At 34.9% G+C, this 24,849-nt stretch overlaps 1 protein-coding gene across 1 annotated transcript; it reads left to right on the forward strand.

Annotated features, from left to right (window-relative positions):
* Window positions 1-32: 32 nt before the first annotated feature.
* AP-2mu (adaptor protein complex 2, mu subunit) lies at window positions 33-24,795 on the forward strand. Its single transcript, XM_069821604.1, has 8 exons — window positions 33-184; window positions 385-599; window positions 3,467-3,629; window positions 5,401-5,619; window positions 5,963-6,233; window positions 8,581-8,814; window positions 11,641-11,752; window positions 22,863-24,795. The coding sequence occupies exons 2-8, from the start codon at window positions 423-425 to the stop codon at window positions 22,995-22,997; spliced, it is 1,311 nt and encodes a 436-aa protein (XP_069677705.1). The 5' UTR covers window positions 33-184; window positions 385-422; the 3' UTR covers window positions 22,998-24,795.
* Window positions 24,796-24,849: the final 54 nt, after the last annotated feature.

The following is a 24,849-nucleotide window of genomic DNA, read 5'->3' on the forward strand; positions in this document are numbered from 1 at the left end:
TTATTTTCATATTAAATGGTACTGAAATGTATTTTGATTTATGAGTTTGCAGGAAATTGGAGGAGCCATGTTTGTGGGTGGATAGGGTGTCTATTTGTAACTACCGGTTGTCAGAAGATAACGTTTGTAGACGTTTGAAGTGAAACATTTTGTAGTAAATGAGATTAGCGAATAGGATAAGGAGGTATAAAGTTATATATGTAACAGTTGTTTCTGGAAGTAGACAAGTATAATTTAAGCAAATATATATAGCAGTGCAAGAAACATGAAAAAATATAATTGTGTCCTATTTCATTTCAATCAGATTAATTTTATTTCAATCATTAATTGAATGTTACACTGCATTTGTGAATCTCGTACAATTTATATGGTACCTTTTGGCAGGTTTTGACGACCATAAGCACAGCAAGCAACCCACCACCATGATTGGTGGGCTGTTTGTGTATAATCACAAGGGCGAAGTCCTAATATCAAGAGTATATCGAGATGACATCGGTAGAAATGCTGTTGATGCATTTCGCGTAAATGTTATACATGCACGTCAACAAGTTCGATCTCCTGTTACAAATATTGCTAGAACTTCATTTTTTCATATCAAGGTATGTAGGCATCTCACTTTGATATTTTATAGCCTACTATGATAAAAATCTTCATCTAGCCTGTTGAAGTAGGCATTTGTCGAAAGTATGATTTGCTTTCTCCAGGTCTATGAATTGAGCTATATTTCCCTGTGAACGCAAAACAGTCGCATCATTTAACGTTAATACAAAGAATTGGTAGTTTGGCAAGTTTGAGAGGAAAAGGGGCGAAAATTTTGGAAATTGCTGCACGTAAGAAATGTTGGTCAGCCATTTCCAAAGAAGAGTTGGGATAGGAATTAGGCCTAAGCCATGCCCCCATCTGCCACAAAGCATGCAACTCTGTGTAAATTAAGTCTGAAAATAAATTTAATTTTTTATAGCGTCCATTAGTTTTACTGACGTAGAATAATATTAGTTTAATATAGGCCTACAGTATTTAATTTCTTAACATTGGCTTTCCATGTTGAAGTCTCATATTCAAACCTCGGCGATTACAAAAGAAATTAGAGTTGTGTGGAGACAGCATTTTGGGGCGACATGTTTGTCTTGTTTTCTCTGTTATTATTTCTACGAATTATCTACTATTCAGCTATTAATATTATCCAATGGGGAAAACATCTATCTTGTCAGCCAGTACTGTAGTAGTACTGCGTGCTCCAATGAAGTGTAGACTACCTGTTTTTAATGTTCTGGATTTCGCAAAGTTGGTTCAATATTTTTCTTTTGTTTTCAGATACAATTGTCCAAGCTTGGGAGAATGTTTCACAATGGTTTCAACTACACAACAGAAAATTAAAATTATTTCAATTTATTTAGAAACAAAGGTGTGAAAAATAATGACGAATGGGTCAAGAATGTGTAGTTTACAGACGAAGCTCATTCCATCGTAATGGATTAGCGCAACGGTTCCCAAACTTTAATGACGTGGAACCTACCTACCAAAAGCTTCAACATTTCGCGAGCCATTTCGTACTAAAGTTTTTATACCTATAAAGTTTTACTCTATTTTATTATAATGTTAGCTGTCAGAAATATTGTCAGACATTCGGTGTTCAAACTGACTAAATATTATTTGTAAACCTACTAAATTTCGATATTTAACATCCAGGTTAATAATACATTTGATTTGTGGCCCTTCAAAAATTTGTCTGCAACCTACACTTTGAAAACCGCTGGATTAGTGAATCTCAAGAATGTGAGATTTCAGAGTTCAGTCTACCAAATGATCTCAGGGAACAACCTGTCTGCAACCTTAAAAGCTCTCTTCATCATCTTACATTGTTTAGTTGAAACTATTACACATTTCAACATATTGATGCTTGTCTTGAATTGTTAGTGAGTGTTTCATTTGCATTTTATACGGAAATGGTTTGAGTTCTTCGGAATTCTCCTGAATGTTTGACACAGCTTTAGTTCCTGCGCATATCTTCGGTATACTATTTGGGTTCTGACTGATTGCTATATAGCTTCAGTGTTTTCTTGTGTCTTTGCCATCCTCGATCTTCTTGAATTTACTTTGTTTAGGTTAAGAACTGTTCCGTTTTCATGAATTTATTTACTGTATTCAGTATTGTTTTTGGCGATGATGCTGATCGAGAATTAAAATTATTACGATACCTACATTGTGTCTCTACTACAGATTTAGCTTCTAAATTAAATAAATCAATATGTCTCTGTGGCGTAATTAAAACCATTGTGGGAACAAATGGTTAATGCCGACAGTACAGCAGTGCTGACTATGCTTGCACTAGTCACTGAGCCATGTAAAACAAAAGAGAATCGAAATGTTGCTAGTAAAATTCGCGACTGTATTCTTTAAGAATTCATTGCACTATACAAGTACAAGATTTACGGAGTTTAACGATGGATTTTTTAATGCGTACACAAAAAGAAAATACACATTTTCGAAGATATAACTTAACAGGTTATAGCCAATTATATCAATGAGTTAATAGAGCTAACATTCACTTGTGTCATTTTTGCGCGAAGCACTTGTTACCAATCTACCTCTCATCAAAACCCTACCTAACCTTGTCTTACAGTGGGCATACTTGTCATTCTATCTCTTCATCAAACTCTACGTAACTTTATCATCAACAGTGCATCTAATTGATACTGATATATCTTTTCAACAGATCCTACCTAACCTTGTCGCTAACAATGGCACTACCTTTTAGTAATGTTGAGAATGATAGAGGAGGAGAGAAAAAAAGCATATTTTTCCTGATTATGATGTTAGAGATAAATGTCATGTCCATGTGTTGGCGACATTGTGTACTTGGTTCTACTTGGTTATCATCGTAATGGCACGTCTCAAAACTTCTGCACCTAATTCTTCACTTTAGCGTCATTGTGAAATATTCTCCCAAGCTTGCACAAGAATTATCTGAAAACAGAAGACAAATATTTATGAACGTTGCGAAATATAAAACACTAAAAACAGGTACATTTTATTTCCTTGTCCAGTATGTCATTCAGCATACAGTGGCTTCATATCTGACTAGCTATTTGTGGTGAAAAAACTGGAAGGGCTGTAAAATCCTTAGTGCGGTATGACTTCCTTAGGGAGGGAAGTAAAGGTAGAAGGTCTGTTGTAGAGTTACGACTTTGCATACGTCATTAATTTATAGAATTTTCCTGAAAATATAACGAAATTTATTCAGAAAAATTCTATGAATTAATGACGTAACTTATACAAAGTTGTGCACAAATTTTAACCACTTGTATGACTTACTAATGTTTACGGACTGAAAAGGTTAGGAGGTAAGAAAATAGCTGCACTAAAGGCCTAGTGTGCAATGTTACTCTGTTACGATGACGTTATACTACGAGGTTTGTAGTAATATGAGTTCTTACAGTAAATGTTTGTTTCTTTCTGGTTTCAGCGAGCAAACATCTGGCTTGCAGCCGTTACCAAGCAAAATGTGAACGCTGCAATGGTTTTTGAATTTCTTCTAAAAATTATTGATGTTATGCAATCTTACTTTGGAAAGATTTCAGAGGAGAATATTAAGAACAACTTTGTCCTTATCTATGAACTTCTTGACGGTAAGCTTTTTTTTTTTTTTTTATTAGAATAACTTTTGAAACAGTTTTTGGAACAAGTGCACAATACCCAAAGCGGCGAATATTTCGAGTACCGCTACTTATGATGTCATCTTATTTACTCGGAAATAAAAACGAAATTACACTCCTGTTCTCTTCTCCTACTCTCCTTCTCTTCTCCTATCTGTCATTCTTATCACCTATTTTATAACTTATATCACTCACAATGTTACTTATTTCACACATTACTTATATTTAATCTACATTGAACCAACTACAATGCATATCATATTTTTAAATTACTTACTTTTCCTAAGCAGGATTCGATCCTCGAAACTCCAACTCGACACACTCTTAGCTTAAGTCAAGTTGTGAGAACAACCTCTAAATTATTTCCAACATAAATACAGCTTCATTAATATAAACCCCACACTAGATGGCATCAACAACGATGTTAATTCGCATATTGAAAACAGGGTTTAAGCAGACGTTTCCTTAACACGACACAATTAACCAGCATTGAGTGAAACCAGCAGTAAACAGTGAGCAATGAACTGTCAGTGCAGTATAGGTCTACCTATTTCAATTTTATGAACAATATCCGTATATAGGTTAATGTTAATAGTATTTTATTACTTCAGAACATCACATTGACAATTTAAAAGTATGGATGAAGACGCGAATTAGATATAAGGTGAGCACTAAAATGACATATTATATATATATATATCTGTGTGTGTCAATGCTTCCTCTACCTCCAAAGACGATATTCATTGCATTTACGATAAAGCCGGAGGGTTATAGCAGGGCCAAGCCTCTGCTGCTGCCCCCAAGATACTTTTGCCATAACTCTTCTGTATTATTCCTGAACTGTCAAAAACTAACATAATGCATAACAAACATAGATAAAAGTATCAGAGTTAACAGTAATGCTTACGAGACGTAAGAGTAGTTCAAAAGTGGCATATGTGAACAGCTGGTGTCTTCTACGCAATTACCATACGCCTGCTCCGGTATTGTGCACTTAAGTCCAGCTTTCCCTTTTTGAATGCTGTATCTCGAATCTTTCTTAAATAGAACCATGTATAATTATCATGTGCAAAACAGCCATTCTTTTATATCATAGATCTCATACTAAAGTAAAATTATTTACCCTGCTGTGAAAATAAGATACTAATATGTACCGGTAGTAATATTTCTGAATATCTCACAGCTTAATGTATTCATGGATCTTTCTGTGTAAAATAAAGTAAAAACATGTTTTACGTGTTATTTGTCAGATCTGTTAACAAAAAAATAACATCATTATTTTTAATTAAAATAAACAATCATGGAACTTATCAACGCAGATAGTTAATGTACTTTAAGTACCAGTAAAGAATTTTTAAGGCACAATAAAATTATTCGAAAGGTTAACAAATTTTTAAGCTAATATAAAATGAAGTGTCGAGATGGGTGATTTTTCTGACCAGTTCTGAAGATGCCCAATAACAGGCTGAAACTAGTTAACCAGTACTGTAATATTTAACATGAGAAAGATATGTAATACATATTTCGAAGTGATATAGTGTTAAAAGTTGTGTAATCAAGATGTATTCTTTCTTTCCTTACTTTATTTACTATCTTCTTTTTCTTTTTTCCTTCTTTATTTTTTAAACGATCTTACCCTCTTTTCTAACGTTATTCGTGTAAAATTTATAGTTCCGATTTTATTTTTATTGTAATTTCCATGTTCTTTCTTGGTAGTGATTGTAATAAAATTTTTTGTGAACAGAAATCTTGGATTTCGGGTACCCTCAGAATTCTGACACAGGAGTTCTAAAGACCTTCATTACACAACAAGGCATTAAATCCCAGACAAAAGAAGAACAGGCACAAATTACATCTCAAGTTACGGGACAGATTGGCTGGCGGCGTGAAGGAATTAAATACAGACGTAATGAACTGTTTCTTGATGTGTTGGAATATGTCAACTTGCTTATGTCACCTCAAGGTAAGCGTATTTTGTTAGAGAAGTTATTACCGTTATTTATTACGTATTATATTATATGTATCACTGACTGTGAAATGTCATTTATCTTTACAATTTGTGTGTTACATGTAGCGATATTTGTATGAGTTTTTGCATAATTTTGAATGCAGAAATTTATATTTCATATTATCGTGTTCATAAGATTAAAATGGTAAATATAAATTAAATTTTTGACAGTTTATACTAAGTTAATCCTGAGCACTTCAGTCCTAATGGGTTCATTACGCCTAATAATGTATTGGACTCCTTTGACTGTAGAACGATTAAATTAAAGCAGTTATAAAATCTTGTTCTTCTTTCCTAGGTCAAGTTTTGTCAGCACATGTGGCTGGGAAAGTTGTAATGAAGTCGTACCTTTCTGGAATGCCAGAATGCAAGTTTGGAATCAATGATAAAATAGTGATGGAAGCAAAAGGAAAGGGTCTAAGTGGAGGTAGTGATGACCCTGCTCGGTCAGGGAAGCCAGTTGTAGTCATTGATGACTGCCAGTTCCATCAGTGCGTCAAGCTGTCCAAGTTTGAGACAGAACATTCAATAAGCTTCATTCCACCTGATGGAGAATTTGAACTAATGAGGTATAGCATTTTTCTTTTGTCCGAAGCTGGTATAGTTGTCAACACATTCGCCTTGTATTTGAGAGGTCTGGAGTTCGATTCCTGGGACCAACTATCCTAATTAGGGTTTTTCGTGGTTTCCCATTGCTCTCCAGGAAATACTAGGATAGTACCAATTACAAGGGTCACAACCTGCTTCCTATTGTCCTTCACAACACAATTTTGTCTATCATATCACCCTCAGCAACAGGTTGGACATCTGTCTGAGAAGTATGGCAACTAGCTGAGTGTGCTCTCTGTATTGGGTAGAAAGAGCATTAGAGACCACTGCTGAAGAGCGGAAACTCGACAAAAAAAGCACTTCTACATTTTTTCTTTTCCATTCCTCCTCCTTCTCTTTCATTAGGCTCATTTTTTCTCTCCTTTCTTCGTTTTGTCCTTTTCCATGTCCATTTCACTTTTGCCTTCTTAAATGCATGCTTTCTCGTTCCATCTCGTCCTCTGATCTTTTCATCCCCTACTCATCTTATTCTTCCTTATCATGCCTTCCCTTCTCAAATCGTCTTCTTACCCAGATTTCGTCCTTTCCCCCTCATCTTGTGTTGTTACCATTTCGTTCTCTTCATCATCCCTCATCTCATCCTCGTCCCCTCATCTCGTTTGCTTCTCTCATCTTGTCCTTGTCTTCTCTTCTTTACCAATCTCCCTCTCCTCAGTTCGTTCTTTCTCAGCTCATCTCGTCCTCCCCTCAAAATCTTATCCCCGGCTCATCTTAGCCATTCCATATCCCGGTCTCTCATTTCCCATCTTCTTGTCCTCTTTTCATCTCGTTCTCCCCTTACCATGTCCTCTCATCTTTTCATCTCTTACTGATCTTATTCTCCTTTTATCCTGTCTTCCCTTCTCATATCATCCTCTTATCCTCATCTCGACTTTTTCCCCTTATCTCTTTCACTCCCTCATCTTGTTCTCTCTCCATTTTGTTCTTTCTCATCACGGCCTCTCCTCTTCATCTCTTCCTTGCCCTCTCATCTCTTCTTTTTTCATTTCCCTCCCCTCAGTTTGTTCTTTTCCATCTCATGTCCTCTCCTCATCTTATTTTTTCTTCATTGTGACCACTTCATATCTCGTTCTCTTATTTTTTCTCATTTTTGTCCTCTTTTCATCTCGTTCTCCCCATATCATGCTCTATTCTCTTTACTTCATCCTAACATTGTCCTAGCCACTGGGTTTTTTCCGAGGTTTTTCCCAACTGTAAGACGAATGTCAGGTAATCTGTGGCGAATCCTCGGTCTCATCTCGCTATCACCAATCCTATTGATGCTAAATAACCTAGTATTTGATACAGCGTCGTTAAATAACAAAGTCAAAAAAAAGTTCTACCATCTTCTAGATCTCTTATTCTCATCCGGTTGCCACCCAGCTCTTATCTCATCCTCTCTCTTCTTCATCTTGTCTTCTGTCCCTGTATCTTTTCCCTCTCATTCCCCCTTCATTAAGCGTTTTTCTCTTCTCTTCAATTTTTTAGTTCCTGTTTTCTTTTTCTCTTCTTGTCTTTTACTATTTCTTGTCTTCTTCTTTTACTGTTTTCTCTGGAACACATTTTTCTATACTGTCCATCCATAAACCACAAAAGAAGTAAATTAAAATCATCAGTACCAGTTGCAGAAGACACAGCCCTGCAGTATATATTGACTACACCCCAACTCTGGCTACTAGCAACAGGTATCTATAATGAACACCGATCAAAATACCCCTCTTTTCTCGTGAAAAACAACTGAATAGACTACAGTGGACTTTATGTTGTCAGCAAACAGCTGGATGCATTAAGAAGATTGAATGATTGATTTTACTGTTGTCTCTCGATGCCTTATTAATTATTGGTGTCACTGAGGTTCAGACCTGTCTATGGACAGTTTACTAAACTACAACAGCAACAACTTCTTTTTCTTCTGCCACGTTTTCCTTTCTCTTTTTACTTCTCTTATTTCTCTCTGAATTTCTCCTTTTCTCATTTCCTTTTCTACTTCTCATCCTGTAGAGGAAGGGAACAAAAATCTCTTCAAAATATTATTCACATACACGAAACAAAGTTGATTCAGATGTTCATAAGGGAACATTAACCTAATGCAGTACAGTACTGTTTAAGAAAATAGAAATATGAATTTCATTGTAAGGTTTTGTTAGAGTTCCTTATGTTTATTCTGATCCTAGTAACCTTATAGAAAGTCGTTATGAACTCCTTGAAAATGCATACCATCTCATTCAATGAAGAAAACATTAGTAGAATTGTACGTAGAAACATTGTAGCCAATATCCAGCCATAGAGAACAGAAGTGTTATGTAAATAGTATGTTATTAATTTCAGATACCGAACAACCAAGGACATCTCATTGCCTTTCCGTGTAATTCCATTAGTCCGTGAAGTTGGTCGTACTAAGATGGAAGTGAAGGTTGTTCTGAAGTCGAACTTCAAACCATCACTGCTGGGACAGAAGATTGAAGTCAAGATTCCGACCCCGCTGAACACATCAGGTGTTCAGTTGATTTGTCTGAAAGGAAAGGCTAAATACAAAGCTTCAGAAAATGCCATTGTTTGGAAGTAAGTAGAGCCTTTATATGCACTTTTCCTCTCGCATGTTAAGTACATCCTTAGTTGTAGTTAAGGTAATTTTTCTCTTTTTCAGCTGAAAGTCTTTAGTTTTTCAACTATAGAGTTAGTATTATAATATTTCGGCTTTTTTGTCTCTTCAGTCTCTCACATGTGATCTGCATTCATGTGGTGTCTGATTTTGTATAGTTTTACCTTCCTTTTATGTAAAACAGAGTTTCAGTTTATTATGAACTCGAATTTATATTGTATACCTTCAATTGTAGGTTGTTAGATTTTGGGGTTAATATCAGTTGAATTTGAGTAGTGAAATCAAGTACAGTGAAACCTCTGTATTTGGACACATCTGTATGGTAGACACCTCATTATATTGGACATACTTTCTTGGAACTGGACAAATTTCTATGCTTTTAAATGTTCAATAATACTCTTATGTTGGACACCCCTCAATCTTGTAAGCGACATCCCTTATAGTTCTATCTTGGACGATTCTCTTGTTCTATTGTGTATTTCTACTACCTGTTTAGAGTTGAGTTTCATTGAACCCTTGTGTTTTACAAGGACCGTTACACAGTGAAATAAGAGAGGGTTTTCCTTGTACAGTACAGCAACCGTGAACCTGTTTCTACTCTCCTGAAATTACCCACTTTGTCCTTTTTGTAACTGTACTGTGGCTAAATTTGAATATGAAGTAAAGGGACATTATTTTTCACAACAAACTTTATTACGTGAAATTATATCAGTAGGTCTGCAGTGTAGAAATCAATCTCTGTTGAGGTTTCTACTCTTGAGAGTGAGTTTGTACAAATTGTATAGTGCCACAAAATGAGTAAGTGTAAGTTCGTGGAATTAACCATTGAAAGGAAGAAAGAAGTTTCTGATCATTTGCGTTATGGTGTTAGTTCTAGGAAAATTACAGAAGAGTTTGTATTTCTAAATCAACAGTTTCAAACATTAGCAACATAGGACCACAATATTAAATACATAGGAACAAAATTGCAGTGGGAAAGAAAGAGTTCGCAAAACTGTTAATGACGAACTAAATGACGAAGTGTTTGAATACTGTAGTTCCTTAACATTATGTACAGTAATTCCCTTTCCATTGCATGCTAAAAAAATTTCTACTTCCCTCTATCTTGGACACCCCATTAGGTTGGACAATTTTTTATTAAACCATATGAAGAGCTTGCGGGAAAATGATGAATGTCACATTTCTATTAAGGATTACATAATGATCTAATTGAGTCTATAACTGCAAGATGTAGTGCTGTTTCTATAGAAAATAAAGGAAAGGATTACTGTATTCGTGGTGATAATTCTCCTTTTTATAATTTTTCATAAGAACAACATTAAATTTCGCAGTAATCCATTGAATTAGATAATGAATCAACCTTAAGAAAACTGTGACATTCATCGTTTTTCCCGCAAACTCTTCATATCTGTCCAGTTTAGAGAGGTTTTATTGTATAATTAAGTTCTCCTACTTCAATGAGAATGACGGATCTGTTTTTTATGCTTAAGATTATCTTAGGCCTATATTTAGGATCAGTGTTAGTCATCTTTAATCTCAAGTCTTCCACCACATATACTCTGTTTCTTTTAGCAGTTTTGATATAGGAGAGAGCAGAAAATGTCTGCTTACACAAGTAAGTCATGGGAAACAGCATTAAATATTTCAAGGCTCGTTCTAAGAGTTCTTATGTTCCACATGAACTTTCAGTCAAAAATTAAAAAGATGAAATTCTCTTAAACGTTTTTCCAAGCAGTGTCGCACTAGACAAGATGATCTTCCTCCTTTTCGGTGAGATAGTGAGTCTCCATGCTGATAAAGGGAATTTGAATCCATATATTGTTAGAATTAGGAACCGGAAAATAATCTCTGAGTCCATTTTCATCCATATTATGATGACATTTGTGGCAACGTTATATTATAAACAAAACTTATAACATGTTTATGGTTATTGTTTTTAAACGTAGTCTTACACTATTTAATAACTTTAATAACACACGAAGGTTGTGAACAACAGTAGTACGAATTTATAAGTTGTACCAACAACAGTCAATGTGCGTAAGACATTGTCACATAAAAAATCTTGCTTACAGTCTTACACACGAAGACTGTCGACAACAATTGAGCGAATTTATAAGTTGTACTAACAAAGGCCAATGTGCTTTTGACATTGCCACATTAAAAAAAAACGTAAACATCCTACTGAAAGAAGAAAACAATTTCACTATTCGGAATATTTACAGACTCCACTATAGACTATAGTTATGTTGTGATATAATAATGAACAATTTAACTTACATACAATGATAACAGTTTTAACATATAACTGAGTAACACGTCAATTCACTAACAAACTCTAATCAAACTGCTTGGCGTGATTCAGCACATCTCAGGTCTATTTCACTACATGATTATGCCTGAACTCTTGCAGCAAGGAGAAGCAGTTAGAAAAACCCGAACACTACTAACTGCTCTGACACACTGTCAGCCAAATGGCTGGACCATTAACTTTGCATGCAGGAGATCTGGGTTCAGACCCCAGTATATCCAAGTGGAATTTATGTTTGACAAAGATGGATTTGTTGGCAGATTTTCATGAATTACTTCCATTTTCTTTGCCAGGATTGCACTACAGGGAGATGTCACGCAGGTGATAGTTTAGAACCCAATCATGTATAGGACTTACCCTGCACCACTGATGACTTCCTTGCAGAGCATTGCTCCTGGCTGGCATACAGTAGAATATAGAATTATTTAAAAGTTAATTTTTCAGTGATTATTCAATAATAAAATGTTTATTTCCACAGAATTAAGAGGATGGCTGGCATGAAAGAGACCCAGTTATCTGCTGAGATTGAGCTTCTGGAAACTGACACAAAAAAGAAATGGACTCGCCCTCCAATTTCAATGAACTTTGAGGTAGGTTGAAGTGATTTCATTGTTGCTTGAAGTGAAGAAAGAAAAATTGATACTTTTTCCTATTAAAATTGACTTATTTTTATGTGACAACATTATCGAAGTATTATAGGGTTTGGTATACAAATATTTTCGTGGTGTATTCATACTTCCTCTGTCATAACCCACCATTCTTCCATTAATTCGTCATCACCACCACCACCTCCACCATCATCATTCTACATGCTATGTAAATATGCCCCAATGCTTCGTGCTGCAGGCAGTCTTAAGATGGCATAGTAATGACAGTTTTGGCACATTATCCCAGCAGTAATCACTCTGTGCATATGTGTGAATCAATACTCTAATTGGGCTGGTATACATTCTTCTTTTGATTTTGAATATATTGGCACTTTCTGTACACAAAAAAAAAGTAACCCTAGTTATTTCTTTTTGGTGAATTATTCTAATTTTTTCCTTTATTTGCATTGGGTGCATTGTGGCTTTCTCAGAGCAGTGCTTTCAGATGCCGAATCACTACATTGTACAATATTATGTTTACAGTTCGCACTGTAATAGGGCTGCTACCAAGAGCTGAGTCTTCTTTTATAAACATTTAATAGTTTTAATAAAGATGATATCCTGTTGTTGGCTTTTGAAAAATTCGAATGAACACAAACGAAGCCAAGCAAAGAAAAAGTGCAGAGAAAAGTCAGTTTTTCTTTTTCCAAAACAAATATAATTTTTTTAACGTTACTTCTGCTATGTCCTCTTTCGTTAGTTCATGTTGAGCCATACTCTGTTGGGCACCATCTATTCATTTTTCTTTTGGTTTTCTCTTCTTCATTCCTCTACGTCCTACTCTATAATGTTCTTTGGTAATCAATGATTTGGCATTTATTTAACATACTCAGTCCACCCTGATTTTTTTCTCTTCCTCTGCTTCTAAAATATTATTTTTTCACCTCCATAATTTCTGTTATAGTACTATTTTGGATTTCATTTCTCTAGATTTCCTCCAGACGTTTACACAGATGCATATGTGAAAGGTTAGCATATAGGGAAATTTTGTAAATAGTGTAAATAAGCTGATAAAGTTTCCATTTTACCATCTACATATTATATAAAACACTTAGGTCTCTTACCACCAGTCATGTGGATTGTGTTTCCATCATGGCCATTTGAATTGTATGTTTCCGTCACTTCTGTCTGGGGTTGTATAAAATACGTGAGAAATCAAATAATAGTACATTATGCAACGAGCCTATAATGAAGGTAATTAAGAAGCGAGTATGGATATTTATGAAACAAGCGCAAGCGAATTTCATAATTTTCATACGAGCTTCTTAATTACCATTATAGGCGAGTTTCATACGACTTTTTATGCTCGACCATATTTCTAACTTGATATTATTAATTTTCTTTGATCTGACCTTGGCCAATGTCCCGTATGTTGTGAGATGTGCGCAGACGCGAAAGTATTGATTTTTTCCGAGGAACAGATGTTCACATTGACCTTGCTAGGCCATAAGAACCTACAGAGATAACATTAAAATTAAATTAGACATTGAAAAACGAGATGGCAAATTGAATTTATTTGAATATTATTTACAATTAACGCTAATTATTATAGTAACAGAACATAACCTTCTGCGACAGTATTGGATTTCCAGCCTCCGTGACTTTTCGTTAATTCTCTTTCGATTGCATATCCGAGAATAAGCGATACTTGCAGTTTTATAACCGTAGAAAGCTGACCTGTCATTGGCTGAACAGTTGTAACCTGAGTCGTCATTGGCTGAAAGACCTGACCTTTAATGAGTAGGTGTACTTTAATGACATACATTAAAGGTCTGCTACCAAGTGTATAATTACTACATTTCGGCATGGTCGAGCATAAAATCAATTATGTAATTGAAGTGTGTGATCCCAAAACATGTTAAGTCCATTTTTATGAAGGACTTTCTATGGACTGAGGGAGTTTTAAAATGACATGCATAATAACACCTCCATAATTAGAGAGGGATCGGAGTTGTTTTGGAAGAAAACAAGCGTAAAATATGATAGAGATCTCAAATGTAATCATCTATATGTATAAATCATAAAAATGGCCAAATGGATTGAGTGAGTTTTGGGATTACGGTCTTCAATTAGTTCCTAGGTTGGACAAATAGTTCTGAAATTACAGGCATATAATAAAGGTGCTTGTAACTTGTTAACAGTAATAACTTCAGGGTTGCATTCTGTAGAGATTGTATTATGGCTGTCCTTGATAAATTATTTTTTTAAAAATTAACTTGAACAAAAACTTATTTACGTCAGTATGTACTGGAACTGTTGGTTCCACTGCTTTTTCTTATTAATATTGTTTGTCCCTAAAAGTGTTTTATGGTGATTTATTATTAATCTGTTTCGTAGAACATAATGTGGAGATGGAACCAATCAAAATCTTATTGTCACTGGTGTAGCTTAAGGCTCGTCTCCACTATTAAACATTTAACAACAATATGTTAAATGTTAAATTGTTTACTGTTAACATCCCATTATGTTGATTGAACATGTTAATGATAATTTCATTTAACACTTTGTCCACCATAAACAGTCCATGAGATTTTAATGTAGATAGTGTCTTATTTCCAAACCTTGGACAATGGACTCAGATGATGATTTGGCTTTTGTAATTGCCTCTGTTGCTTGTTACGAGGAAGAAAATGAGAATGTGGATGCAGCAATATCTTAGTAAAAGATACTATGCAGAAGACATTCTAAATGAGCTTAAAGTTGAAGATCTATTTGGATTCAAAAACTTTCTGAGAATGTCAGAACACGATTTTAATATAGTGCTGCAAAAATACTTCCTATTACCGGTACATCAAAGAAAGGCACAACTTAAGAGCAGCCATTTCATCTCAATTAAAAAAAATGACAGCATGATTGATTGACTATAATAGGACCTACGACATGATATGTTAAAGGAATGGGTAATATCGTGTAATTATTCTTTCCGAAGTTTTACGAACGTTAATATCACCAAATACGACCATTACTGACGTCAGCATAGCATTAACATTTAGTGTACGAGTGTGTGAAAACTCTCTATTGTATTCTGGAGAACAATTAAATAATAATTCCAGTTCCCTCAAACAGTTCTTAGTTTTGTCTCTGTATTCTTTTGTAGACATATCCCACAAACAAGGCCTTTACATCAGTGCATTAATTTTATTCTAACGTATTTTCTTTTATCCACTCCATTATTTCGAACAACTTACAGCCAACACCAAGGACTAACGATAGTATAAACACAGTATAAACTGTGGTATAAAAATGATAAATATGTGCACCCCAATTTTCAAGGCAACATTTTGTAAAAAAAAAAAAATGCATATTATAATCGCGTAAATACGGTACAATATGTTCATTGTTGAGATGTGGCCGGCATTGAAATTCCTTGAAGTTCGAAGCTGTCCATTCTTGTCTCCGCATGTGCTAGTTTCAATAAGTCGGTTTTGCACCAGTGTGAGAATCAATTCAGAGAGGGAAGAGAAGTATGCGAGTAGGGAAGAAAAGGCCACATTTGAACAGTTGTTCTACTTACATTTTTTTATTCACATCCATTATCAATTTTTTTTTTAACTTTAAATGGCGCAGAATTATAAACACCTCAGAATTTTATATTTGCAAAAATTACATATATCTGAAACCCTAGATCACATATACCCCAGATAGGTCGGCCTTATAGGCTTTCACGTTAATAACTTTTGTCAGGTTTACTATGCTGCCATCTGGTTGTTACATAAGGAGTTACGTCATAATTCCCATTTGAATTGCATTAGCGACTGTACTGCCATCTCGTGTTCGTTTACGGTGGATGGGTGGCGATCTTCGCAGTTGTTCTTTTCAAAGTGCAAACGATTTTAACATAGCGATGACCTGTCTGTTACATATATGATCTAAGCTGAAAAGTAAATTAACCAGAACTAACTCTTGTAACATATTCAAAACTGCCCCTTTGAGCACGTATGGAGCACTTTTGAACAATGTCCAAATCATCTGTTGAACTAATTAGCACTCAAAAATATAATGTAAAATGCACTACTATGGTTACATTATCTTTTCTTTAAAACTGCTGAAGTCCACATCAAAGTGTTCCATTGCCATAGTGTGAGCACTTTCTCTGAATTCTCCGGCTATGTGAATTTCATGACAGTATCACTTTTCTCTGTCTTATTACAGTCTTCAGTTTTAAGATATGTAAAGTTCCATGTTTGTCGAAACCTTTACATAAACCTGACATTGTCCATCTACCTCTTCCATTGTCCAATGTAGAGAAGTTGTTTCCCTTGTTGCATATTACCCGAGAAAAAAATTTTCTCAGTGTCATTTCTTTCTACGGCTACTATTTCTTGTAGAGTTCCACATAACCCTGACTTGACAGACTGGTGTTCTACGTTTTCTCACTCTGAGTTGTCATGTAGATTCATGAAGCCCTAAAGTCAGTCAATTCCAGCAATTCTGTTACTATCCCATGCTTTGTTATGCTTGCAAGCTAAATGACGAGCATAATCATATGCTAATTGATGTATATTTGTGTAAGTTATGCCATTATTAATCTTAGTACATTTATGGCTGGTTGCACCAAGCTTCTTTAAATCAGGACAAACAACTTGTCAACAAACTGGTTGTTTAATTTTAACGAGATCTTTAAAAGTTGACTGTTTCACCAAGCCTTGTTTCTTCAAAATTAACATGTGTTTATTAACGTGGGGATTTTGTACATGTATCTTGCGTGTTTTATTTTTCATACGACCATGGCTTCCAAATCTCGAATTTCATTGGTTACGTATGATCATGACCGACTTTGTTTTCTTTGGCATGGCGAAACAATGATAGGCAAATGGGTAAGAGGCATAATTTTAAGAACATCTAAAAGTTCTTAGTTCTCGATATTCTTCCTAAATAAAGTATATTATCATCCCATGGCACTACAGCTTATGAAGGGCCAAGACTGACCAGCTGGCTGCTGGCCTCACGTCCACATGTCGAAGCAGAGGTGGATGATCATCCAACCAGAATGGAGGTATCGTGTGGTTAACATGATGATCCCCCCAACTGTTATAGCTGGTTTGCAAAATCGGATTTTTGCTACCTGTCATAGCTCCCCAAGTGCATCACAATGCTGGATGCGCACCAGTCCCATACAATGGCCGAAATTTTCTTGAGAAAATTTCTTCCCCCATGAGGACGCGTGCATTCTGTAATGTGAGTCCTAGGCAGGATGCCTTAGACCACGACGCCACGGCGCTGGACAGTGTATTATCATAACGTAATTAAAAATGAAAGGACAGATGGAATACGTAACATTAAAAAAGAATAGATTTGTGTAACATATTTTTTTTTAACACATGCCACATTTACAATCTGTCTACAAGAGACAATAAGTAAATATTATAAAAGAATATGACATGAGTGGAGATGTTATCCCATGACAACACTCCAAAAGAAAAATAACAATATTTCAAATAGCTGTATTAAAAATGAATGGAAGGTCAAGAGCATTGGTTGTTTTAAGTCTTCTTATTTTTGACTATTAGGCAACATATGAAAAAGAATTAATTGTTTTCAAAATGTAAATAGAGGGAATATAGAGCAGTTAAATTGTAACTTTAAAAGGAAATCTAAGAAGAATTTTGTAGACAATGAGGTGGACAGTTTCAGAATTGGTGCCACAATTATGTGCAAAGTATTCTCAGCAGTTGTTCTTAGGCCTAACTTTAGGACGGCAAATCTCCTCTTCCATAAATTGTATACTACTTTCCCCACTATATTTCACTGCAGATTTATGTACTCTGCAACAATTTTGTCATGCTTGTATGGCAGGATTCAGGAGAGGTGACATTAAATTGGATTTTAAGGAATATCCATTGTCTCCTAAAAGTAAACCTCTTTGCACCCTTCTCATTTAAAAAGACATCCTTCTCTCACATATTTGGAATGTTGTGCTTTCGTGTACTGATCCTGACCATCTATTTACTATTTCGGTAAACTAGTGCTGAGGTAGTTCTGGTGATTTCGGAAGTGAAAATCGTTGAATAAGGGATTTCTGTGGAGATGCAGTTGATAGTATATGCAAGGCATAACAAAAACCTGCACTAACCAAACCCAACCTGTCACAGATCCACATGTGCAAGGTGTATAAGTAGAGCAGGAAGGAAACAAACTCAGTGCTAGTTTCGCCACAATTTCTCTATGCAGAGCTTTGCATATGAAATTGTTTGAATATTGAATGAAAAATAGGATCTTCTATTGCAGAATCTTTTTGCCGTATTACTGCCATACGATTGGAACAAGTACACAATCTATTGTTGTCAATGACGACAGGAAATTTAGCTATAGGCTTGTTATAAAAATAATGACTATTGTGGTCGTAATGTTGATAATACGTCTGATACTTTATTCACGTATCTAGACAATACAGCTTTTGACACTCTGTTCATATCACCAATTACTAAAAATTCAAAACTTCCCGTAACATAAAATGTTAAAGCTAGACGAATCTGTTGAAGAGGTGTTAAGTGGATGATTCCTATCTGTCGTATTCTAACCTATATTCAGTTTCTTCTAGAATCATTCTTACTACTTATTTCCTTAATGTGTAGCTTTCGTGGAATTCTTTATCACTTAAATCTTCAAAAACATTATTCCAAGTACTATTACCATATATAAGTTCGCCATTATGTTGAAGTTCTAAGTAAAGAATTTCAGCATCAAATACGTCTGTCATGTTGTTGACTTCTTAACGCATCGTTTCTGTTTTAACATGATGAATAGGTCCTAATAAATTAATGATGAGTTTAAAGATGCATTAGCAATAACGAGGCTTATTTTGAAATTTCATAACAAGCTGTTTTTTTATGGTGATGGGTTGTTAGCCCTTCTCCCAACCCAGGATAATATTTGGGGCTAAGAGGAATGAAGTTACAAGAGAATGGAGAAAGTTACACAACGCAGAATTGCATGCATTTTATTCTTCACCTGACATAATTAGGAACATTAAATCGAGATGTTTCAGATGTGCAGGGCATGCAGCACATATGGGCGAATCCAGAAATGCATATAGAGTGTTAGTTGGGAGGCTGAAGGGAATAAGACCTTTGGGGAGGCCGAGACGTAGATTTGAGGATAATAAAAAATGGATTTGAGGGAGGTGGGATATGATGGTAGGGACTGGATTAATCTTGCTCAGGATAGGGACCGATGGCGGGCTTATGTGAGGACAGCAATGAACCTCCGGGTTCCTTAAAAGCCATAAGTAAGTATTAGCAATAACAATACTTGGTGAAACACGAAAACTGACTAATGTGTCATTAAATTATTTAACGAGACGTTATAATGATAACGAAGGTTGCTTTAATAAAACAATTAGGCCCTAACTAATTCTGACTCCTACTCCTTGCTGAACACCTGTTGGCTCGTGTATTGCGAACCATATTTTCCACCTATATCATGACTTCTAGACAGAGTATAGGTGATAGGGTGTTGCTCTGTCTTACTCCATTTCTTGTTCAAATCAATGTGGTTGTCTACTTGGTGTTCTCACACAACATACACAGTTTTCATAAGTGTTCTTTACTCTTTTTGTTATGTAATCTTTACTTACATAATATTTATTAACACTTCCCAAACTTTCCCTCTCTTAAAACTGTCGTATACTTTTTCCAAATCAATGAAAATTATTATATCTTTTCCATATTTCCAGTTTGTTCCTATAATTTGTCTTACTATGGAGTCACACCAATGACCTTTCCTATGTGTATACATGTTGTTTTGTATATTAGGTAGAATAAACTGACATGAAATGATCTGATTCATATTTATATAAAAGTAACACTTTTTTATTTTACAATCACAGGCCCTTAACTTGTCGTTATTTGCCCTGACTGTGTGAGTGTGGCTCCCACTCTTTTATTTTACAATCGGAGGACTTTAACTTGCTATTATTTGCACTGACTGTGTGAGTGTGGCTCATAGATGTCACTAGTACTGATAAGTGTAGATAAGTTCGTCAGAGACTCCATCCATATAGGTACAGTAGATCTACATTACTTATAATTGATGATGATGATGATGATGATGATGATGAATTGTTGGATATCATATGGGAACCAGAGTATCTGGAGAAAACCCTGGCTTACAAGTCCTATGCACTAGCACTGAGTCACCGTGATAGTTATAAAAGAATTATTACTTCCTACAATAAATTATTATATTATAAATAATTGATTAAATGGCGATCTTACTCGTGTTAATTGTGTAAGCATGTGCGGCTTACAGCTGTTTCAGTGCTTCTTCACACCATCCTCAGAGCCTATTAGATCTCGGCGTCATCTAGAACTTCGCTGTTGTGTGGGTGCATTCGATTGTTGAAAAGTGTTGAAATGTGGTGTCAAATAGTGTGTGTGACACCACATTTCAACACTTTTGAACAATCGAATGCACCCACACAAAAGGCAGCGAAGTTTGAGATGACGCCGAGATCTAGTAAGCTCTGAGGATGGTGTGAAGAAGCACCAAAACACCTGTAAGCTGCACTTGCTTACACAATTAACACGAGTAAGATCGCCATTTAATCAATTATTTATATTAAAGTGTTAAAAGTAGTGTACGAAAGATTCAACATGTATTAGGCCTATATTATATACCGAATTTCTACTTTTTGTTGAGATTTTAATGTAAGTTTTAACTTCAGACGTTTGCACAAATAGTGAAAAGTTTCTTTATTGAAGGATTATTATCATTCATTCTACTTATAGTCAGGAGTGTCGCCCCCTCCCCAATAAAATTAATAGAGCGGCCTCGCCCCTCCAAATAATTCGAAGAGATATTCCTCGTTTAAAAAAAAATAATTAATTTGTTTGAAAGATGAAATAGGACATAAGTCAAAAATAGTTATTTCAGATCCGTAGAGTGGGTCAGTTGTTGCAACATGTTAGTGACTCGACTCACAATGCCCTCTCCCTTTCTTTCCTCCTGCATTTGAGATGGTAAATCGCCACTCATGATGCAGTGGTGTCAACTTCTTTGTCAGAGATCCACATTTTTTTCAGTTCAGCTCAGATCTGTCAACTATTACAATTGAACAGTAACAGTCATTTATATTACCATGCAGAAATAAGAATACGGAATTAACAATTTATTCAACTGTATGTTTGCCTAATATCATTTAACACATAATGATTAAAGTTCAACATTTCTTTATTAAGCATTTAAATTTGTTATGAAATTTAAAAGTAACAGTGAACAACATTTAGTTTCAGTGATTATTTTTGTGATGATCGTCATCACATGTGTATTCTTGTTAATTGATCAGTTGTTGCAATGTAACTAATGATAATTCATAAAATTTTAATAAATAGAAGTGTCTAAAATAAAACTTGATTTATTAACATTATTAGGTAATACAGGGCTACCTTTAAATTATGGCCTATATTATTAGGACTATAAATATTTGTAATATCAAATTGCTCTGAATGAACTTAATCAGGAAACTAATAGTTCATATTCATCATTGCTGCAACGATCAACAAAGAGTGAGCAAAGGAGTAAAAGGGAAATGTAGTGCACAAGAGCCATAGTTTTCAGCCATCTTAGTTTAAGCAATTTTTATGGGTATTATCAATGTATAAAAAATCAGACTATATTATTTTCTGTGAAATATGTAGGGAAATTTTTTAGAAACAGCAATTAAAGTTTCCTCGGACTTCTGTGCAGAGTTCTGCCTCCAATATTTCAAAGAAGTCGGCGCCTATGACCTCACCCCTTGCTACACGTATGAATTTTATGATTTATTGGTTTTCTGTTTTCGGAACAACTGGATAATATGCACAGACCAACGTCGGTAGTTGATGTTGCTCGCTGTCCACTAGTCACCGGGCCATACCAGTCTGTGCCAAACAAAAGACAATTGAAATAGCGGTAGTAAAATTCATGACTATATTCTTAAATAATTCACTCCATTAGTAAAGTGCAAGGTTTATGCAGTACAATGGCGATGTTTTGAATGCACCAAAAGAAAATGCAGATGTAGTATAAGATCTTGGTTATCACAAAGAAATAAAGGGGAGAAAAAGGTGTGTTTAAGGAAATATCATACAAATGAAGGAGAGTAAATTTCCGGTTAACGTTCATCAAAGCGTTAAAACGGCAACGTGGTAATAATTACGTACTTATTTTTGGTCTAGAGAAAATACCTCGTCTTTTACGAAGAAAACTTTAAATGGCTGTGAAATTATTCACCGCTTTCATAATATTATTCTTTATCAATATTAGGAAACAAAAACTATTGTAAGGGCCATGACCGACAGGATCATCTTGGCTGTCTGCGCATGTGTGGACTTTGTTAATAAAAAACCTGAACTAACCAAATCTAACCTTCGTATAATTTGCAAGCATGTGTAACCGGAGCAAGAAAGGATCTTCTTGATTTGATCTGGAATGTACACACGAAAATAAATTCATGTAAGCATCATGCTGCCACTGCATGAGAGGTCAGCAAAACTGTTCCTGTTGCGAGCCCCTCATCTAAGCTACGTAATCTACTCGCAATATTTACGCAAATGCATCTTCTCGCTAATAGTGGTGCTATCTCTCAGTAATGTTCAGAACGAAGGAGGTAGAGAGAAAAAGAATTCTCCTTCTAACAACACGACAGACCAACTTCATGTCCTTATGTTGGTGACATTGTGTATTCAGTTCAATTTGGTCCTAACCATAACGACATGGTTCAAAGCTACCATAGCAAATTCTCCAGTTTAGCGCTGTTGTCCTTTGTTTTTGTTCAGTTTTTGAATGCATGTGTAAGTTAGACGGTAAAATACACATTTTTCACAACATGAAATCGCATCATTGCAAAATTAGTAAATCATTTGAGATATTATGTATCCTTTTCTTAAGACTTATTTTGTATTCTTGCAACATCACATTGCTTTGTCTTTATATATACTTGATGTAAGGAGAAAATTAAAATGTTTTTGGTATTGAGACATGGTAGCAATTTGTGTTATATTTGTATGGATAACTGTTAACTATTATAGTTAATACAAGTTATGCTGATGTATATTTTATTTTTGTTTTTCAGGTCCCATTTGCTCCTTCCGGATTCAAGGTTCGGTACTTGAAAGTGTTTGAACCCAAACTCAACTATTCTGACCACGATGTTATTAAATGGGTTAGGTATATTGGTCGCAGTGGGTTATATGAGACACGTTGTTAATTGAGGCCGAAGATCTGACCAAGAGTTATATGCATTAAATGTCCTAAGTAAATATATGTATATGGAAGAAGGAACTGTCATTCCTATATAATTCCAAGTGGACAATAGAGAAGCATGCGCTTCATTTGAATTATGTCTCTGAAAGCTCTGATTGAATGAATGCCAGTTCTTTATTAACATTTGGATTATAGTCAGGTCTGGATTACAGTGAATTGATGTAAAAGTTTTGGTAGCTGAAATGGAAATAACGTGCTTTAAAGGAAGAAATACAGAAGGAGATATATCTATATATATACATGTAAATGATTAATTCTGTAGCATATGAGAGATGATGTAATGAAGTGTTTATATCAGTGGTACTAAAACTTTTGTTTTGTTGGTGTCCTGTAATTTATCCATCTGAACTGAAAGGACCATGTAGTTTATAACATAGTTTTAGTAAGCAAAATACAGAATATATATAAAGTGACCACAGTTGAGTAGGATCCTCGATGTTAGAACAATATTCTTGTTCTCTAAGAAATGTATCACATTCATACATTACCAGTTCAGAAGCCCTTATCTAAGATAATTTATTAAACATACATTGATATGGGTGTAATCTGAAGGAATATTCCTGATTGCAATCATATTACCCACTTCCTGTAATTTCCTTGAATTACTCATACTTCGGAGACTATAAGATGGGAGAGATTGAGGTAATTTGTGTTTAATGTTTTGAGACAAATGTTAATCTGTATAGTGTATTATTTTTATGATGAAGAGAATTAGAAATCTTTAATTAGAGGTTCTGATTAATTTTTACGAAATTCTCTCATGTCGATGTTCTATTTTATATCAATTTAGGAAAATGTATATCTCTTCCACATGTTGAAATACCACAGTTTATGAAGAGGATTTATCGATCGAAAAGCTCCTCCAGATTTTTCTACTATTAATGTTTTTTTTATAGCTATTCTAAATTATGAGGTCCTAAGGTTCTACAGTTATGAAGTAGGCATCATTAATCAATTATGTTAATGACTGAAAGTTTTCATATGCATTTAATATCAAAATTCACAAATTTTTGTGTAGAATAAACCAATATAAAGCACAAGGAAGGCAGTACTCGAAAGAGCTACAGAGTTTTAAGTGTTCGATATAATATGGTGTATACATTTGATGTATTAATAGTAGTCTCGAAGACAAAAATGGCGCAAACATTGGAAAAAAATGACTTGAACATGTAATACATTAAGCGATATGAAGTATGTAATGACTTCTATGAAAAATTCTATCCCCTCTGGAAGGAAACCAAAATATGTACTTTGTGTACAGTGAAGGGAGAAGCACATAAGCCATTTTGTCTTATCCTAGTGTTTGAAAATGGTCAGCAGCCCTGATTGTTTATTACATTTCGGGATTGTATGTAAGCATTAGATTGTTGCCTGTTGAAATAATGTTTAGTTAATATTTTTGAACTATTTTTAGCATATATATTATCTTTATTAAAATGTATTTAGTAATTTTGTTAAATGCAACTTTGCTGTTAGAGCACTGGAAGCTGAACAGCTCGGGACAATATCTTTGCATGTATTATTTAATAATGGACCGGTACGATGTGAATGGTGCCACAGCAAGCTTGTCAGCTCGTAGGAAATATGTAGTCCTGCATCTTTGCTATGAATAAAATTGAGGCATGTCGTAATGAATTGATATTTTGCTTCATATTTTGATTTTGTACTAAGTTTGCTTATGAATGTGTGGAAAGTATTGAACGCAATAAAATGAAGTGAAAAGAACACAATGTTTGAATTTACCCGCCTGAAAAGCTGTCTGCTTGTCCTAGATAGTGTGGGAAATCAGCTGTTGT

This window comes from Periplaneta americana, chromosome 1, assembly GCF_040183065.1.
Source record: "Periplaneta americana isolate PAMFEO1 chromosome 1, P.americana_PAMFEO1_priV1, whole genome shotgun sequence".
NCBI classification, from domain to species: domain Eukaryota; kingdom Metazoa; phylum Arthropoda; class Insecta; order Blattodea; family Blattidae; genus Periplaneta; species Periplaneta americana.